General features: G+C 34.3%; 1 protein-coding gene across 2 annotated transcripts in view; it reads right to left on the bottom strand.

Moving 5' to 3' along the window:
* Positions 1–175: 175 nt before the first annotated feature.
* Positions 176–5,000, bottom strand: part of LOC125035992 (serine/threonine-protein kinase Nek8-like) — a 14,068-nt gene continuing 9,243 nt past the window's right edge. For both annotated transcript variants that reach the window (XM_047628321.1, XM_047628322.1), the window contains exons 11-14: positions 3,964–4,129; positions 2,764–2,924; positions 1,579–1,740; positions 176–1,312 (exon numbers count right to left, since the gene is read on the bottom strand). In XM_047628321.1, coding sequence (XP_047484277.1) covers positions 1,095–1,312; positions 1,579–1,740; positions 2,764–2,924; positions 3,964–4,129 — 707 coding nt within the window. In that variant the 3' untranslated portion in view covers positions 176–1,094. The remainder of the gene's footprint in view (positions 1,313–1,578; positions 1,741–2,763; positions 2,925–3,963; positions 4,130–5,000) is intronic.

Here is a 5,000-nt window from a genome sequence, read left to right as displayed (position 1 = left end):
CAAAAATACAAAAATTCTGCAAAATTGAAAAGGTACACAGGTATGCAAATCTCAATATATATGGCTCTGAAATCCCTACAGGAAATATATATTACAGTTATTGGGCTCACGGTACCATTCTTCTTGTTTTTTTAAGTTATATAAAAGGAAAGGAAATAGAGATCAAAACCAAAAAAAGTTCTTCTATACTGTATTCGGTGTACATACTCTGTAATTCAGATAATCCACAAACACACAATTTGTTGTATAAAGAATCAGTAAAATCACACCTCTCGCCACGAAAATCAGTAACCAATTTATGTGCAGCAATACATATCACATCACTCGTATGTTATAAAATCACTTTTTTCAACATTTTCACATCAGTAAAGAAGTTGCATCCCTTTATGCTGAGGAAAGAAAAAAATCTATAGAATGACATGCATACATCAGAATTTTTTTTTTTTTTTTAAAGCATTTGATTTTAACTTTCTCCTCATTCCACATTCAATAACGTAACTAAAAAATAAAATTTTCTTCCTTAAACTATTTGAAATGTCTTTCATTAGGGTTTTGTAGGTATTACAAAACTTCATGAAAAATATTCATAAAAAATATATTATTACATTACAATCTTGTCTCAGGGGCTGTAGCATACTTTAAAATCTTGAGAATCAATTGTACTAACATTCTGAGTTCTGGTTAATAGCCTTCATCTTTCCATTGCTACATGTTCCTCTCCAAGACCAACCATAAATATGAAACTATCACAATATATAATCAAATACTACTAATACTAATAATAACCATTTACAAAATTATAATAAACAAATAGCTTAGCACCAACTATGACTTCTGGAAAGGGGTTTATTTTCATTCTATTCCTCCTTCTAAATAATCTATACCAATAAGCCCTAAGAAAAAATAAAAAGTCCTTTTCAACCTTTCATCACTGCGATTCCCAATCCATCAAAAAAATAAAAAATAAAATAATAAAATAAGAAATATATATATTTGTACCCATATCACACATTTATCTTAGCACCAACAGGTTACAGGAATGACTATTCTATGATATAAGGCAAAGGTGGTTGAGAAGCTGAGAGGAGCTGCATTTATGACTTGTGACAGAGAAGGACAAGCTCCCTGGATGCTGCTATTGACAACACCCTCCCTCTTGTGCTCTGTTTCAGGGATACCAGCAAAGGGCGCATAAAATTCTTAAAGGTATCTCGTGTTCTTGTCCTTGGCTCTTCAAAGGCTATGACTTCTTCCTTAGGCGGGGAAGGCTCACTTACTCCTTCTCCGCCTCCCCAGGAGAACACTCTGCCATCTGGGGGAAGGGATGAGAGAAATATAATGGATATGGGAGATGATAAGAAATGAGAAAATAATCATTGACTTATCTGTTACCAAAGTATTCTTACTTTTATAAAGAATAATCATAAGAAAACAAAATGTGTATATATATTTGAGGCAGAGACAGGCACAAATACACTCAGATCCAGACAAAAACAGTGCCACACAGGGAAAGACTCACACAGACATAGACGGTGATAGACACAAACAGACAGACAGAGAGATATCCTATCTACATACCTTCTGTGACAGCAAGTGAGAGGTCCCTAGCACAGGCAACCTTAACAACCTGTGAACGGGATAATGGCTCCATCACACGTCGAGGTACACGTGGGTTGTGGGCACCCTCGTGTCCCAGCTGCCCACCTGCGTTGGATCCTGAAGTGAACACCTCACCCGATTCTACTTGGATGAAGGTGGAAAAAGTGGTTAAGGGAAAAAAAGGGAGGGGACATATAGAGAGGGGAGCAACAAGACAATTATATGTGTGTGTGTGTGTGTGTGTGTGTGTGTGTGTGTGTGTGTGTGTGTGTGTGTGTGTGTGTGTGTGTGTGTGTGTGTGTGTGTGTGTGTGTGTGTGCATGTATGCATCCGTAAGTACATTTACATAGACACCCTGATGAAAAGATAGATAGACAGATAGATAAATAAACAGTTGATAAGTAAAACTTGTAACTATATTAAGTAATATCTGCCTTGTATTATATATAAATATATATACATACAGACAGACATAATATATAAATATATATATATATATGCATATATAGATAGATAGATAGATAGATAGATAGATAGACAGATAGATAGACAAATAGATAAATATAGATATATAGATATCGATTTCGATATATAGATATACAGATATAGATATAGATATAGATATATAGATATAGATATAGATATATATAGATATATAGATATAGATATATATATAGATAGATATAGATAGATATAGATGGATATATAGATACATATATATATAGATAGATATAGATATAGATATAGATATAGATATAGATATATATACATATATAGATATATATACACACCATATAAATACACATACATACATATATATATATATATATATATATATATATATATATATATATATATATATACATATATATACATATATATACATATATATACATATATATACATATATATACATATATATACATATATATACATATATATACATATATATACATATACATATACACACACACACACACACTAACGTGCAAGGAGGTACCCAGGCACCCAGGCACCCAGGCACGCACACACACACTCACACACACACACACACACACACACACACACACACACACACACACACACACACACACACACACACACACACACACACACACACACACACACATATCTCCCTGATTCAATGATCCTCCTCCCCCTCACCAGTGACAAAGATGGAGTGGTGTTTTCCCGCAGCAACCTGGGCAAGAGCAGCATTGGCAAGAGGCTTGGAGCACACAGCCACAAACGTCGCTACATCCTCCACCTGCTTCAGAGTCTCGCAGCCAGCCAGGTCGGTCTCATCCACACACAGCTTGTTGCTTCTGTTAGATTTAATTAAGGGGGATAATGATGATTAGTAAACATACATGTTTCTATTTGGTGCTGAAAGTGAAAACTGTGTTAAAAACCCCGCACACATCATAAACTCTTAGGCCTGATGATACCAATCCCTTCCTTCTTCAATACTGTGCTGAAGAGGTTTTGCATTCTTTGACTTACCTGTTCACAGATTGCCGGATGCACAGCGTATGGCCTTCCTCATGGAAAACTGGACGAATAACCCTAATCCCTAAATGGTGGACAAAAACTGAGGTAAAGCACTACAGAACAGTAATACTGTTAGCTTGGACTTCATAAAGAACTTTTGTCCCATGACCTACTAATCTTATCCCTCAAGTGGAACAAAGCTCTGGACAAACACCTGGATATCAGACCTACAGCACTGGATATCACCAGAGCATTTGACTCTGTGTGGCACAAAGGTTTGCTGGCCAAGCTAAACTTGAAGGTGCTCTCCTAAAACTTCTAAAAACTATCTAACTGACCAAAGCTTGGTGGTTGCTATGTATGCCCAGAATCTATAAAATATCCCATCCTCAAGGGAGTATTCTTGATCCAATTCTTTGAAATATATATGAAACGATCTCTTAGACACAGTGCTGAGATGGTTGCATATGCCGATGATATAAAACCATCTCTCATATAACCATTCCAAGTATCAGACAGCAGCAATTACATTACAACCATCACTTGATTTCATCAGTTACTGGAGCTCACTGTGGTAAATCACAACAGCAGGAAATAAGACAAAGGATGCACAATTAAGTGATCTTCTAGTTACACCCCTAATCTGGAAATAACAGAAACGGATTCCTTGTGTGTCCTAGGGGTCACCTTTGACTAGAAATTATCATTCAGCAACCATGTCAAAAACTGATGTTATACAAGACCCAACAAAGAGAGAAAGAGAGAAGGAGAGATGGAGAAAGAGAGAAAGAGTGAGAAAGAAAGACTGAGAAAGAAAGCAGGTCAATGAGACCTACCCTTACACACACCCTTAACAAGGAATTATTTACAAACCTATTTGACCCAGAAGCAAAGAGCACGCCCGCCGTAGTGACAAGGAATGTGCAGTCTTCGCCCGCCTCAATGCCAGTGACCTTATACTGCGAGGAGTCAGGGGCGTGGGGGAGCTCTATCTGGTGTGGCCACAGCTGGGTTTTCCGTGATCCAATCCCTAACCGACCTGGAGGATCATCATCGTCATAAAGGTGCTGGTAGGAAATTGTATTGTTCTGCTCTTAGGATAAATTTAAATATATTTATACATGTATACATATCTTATATATACACACATTTGCAGGCATACACATACCAGTCTAACATGTTTACATATGCAAAAACATATACCCATTTATGCAATGACATACATAAAAACAATATAGGGTATTGAAACATCATCATCATCATATTACTATTATTATCATCATTATCACCATCATTGTCATTGTCAATGTCATCATTATTATCATCATTATCATCATCATCATCATCATCATCATCATCATCATCATCATCATCATCATCATCATCATCATCATCATCATCATCACTATTACTATTATTATTATTATTATTATTATTATTATTATTATTATTATTATTGTTATTATCATTGTAACTGTTAGTAGTAGTAGTAGTAGTAGTAGTAGTAATAGTAGTAGTATCCTTATCATTATTATCATTATCATTATTATTATCATTATCAAACTATAATAATTTTAACATTAATAATTGTAATGAGAATATATTAACTATGATAATATCAATAATAATATCTAAAGTAATATCAATAATAGTAATATTATTAACAACAATAACAATAACAACAATAACAATAACAATAACAATAACAATAACAATAACAATAACAATAACAATAGAAATAGTAATAGTAATAGTAATAGTAATAGTAATAGTAATAGTAATAGTAATAGTAATAGTAATAGTAATAGTAATAGTAATAGTAATGATAATGATAATGATAATGATAATGGTAATGGTAATGGTAATGGTAATGGTAATGGTAATGGTAATGGTAATGGTAATGGTAATGG

This window comes from Penaeus chinensis, chromosome 20 (assembly GCF_019202785.1).
Source record: "Penaeus chinensis breed Huanghai No. 1 chromosome 20, ASM1920278v2, whole genome shotgun sequence".
Classification (NCBI taxonomy): Eukaryota; Metazoa; Arthropoda; class Malacostraca; order Decapoda; family Penaeidae; genus Penaeus; species Penaeus chinensis.
The sequence above is the reverse complement of the archived record's forward strand: the minus strand, read 5'-3'. Positions and strand labels throughout refer to the sequence as shown.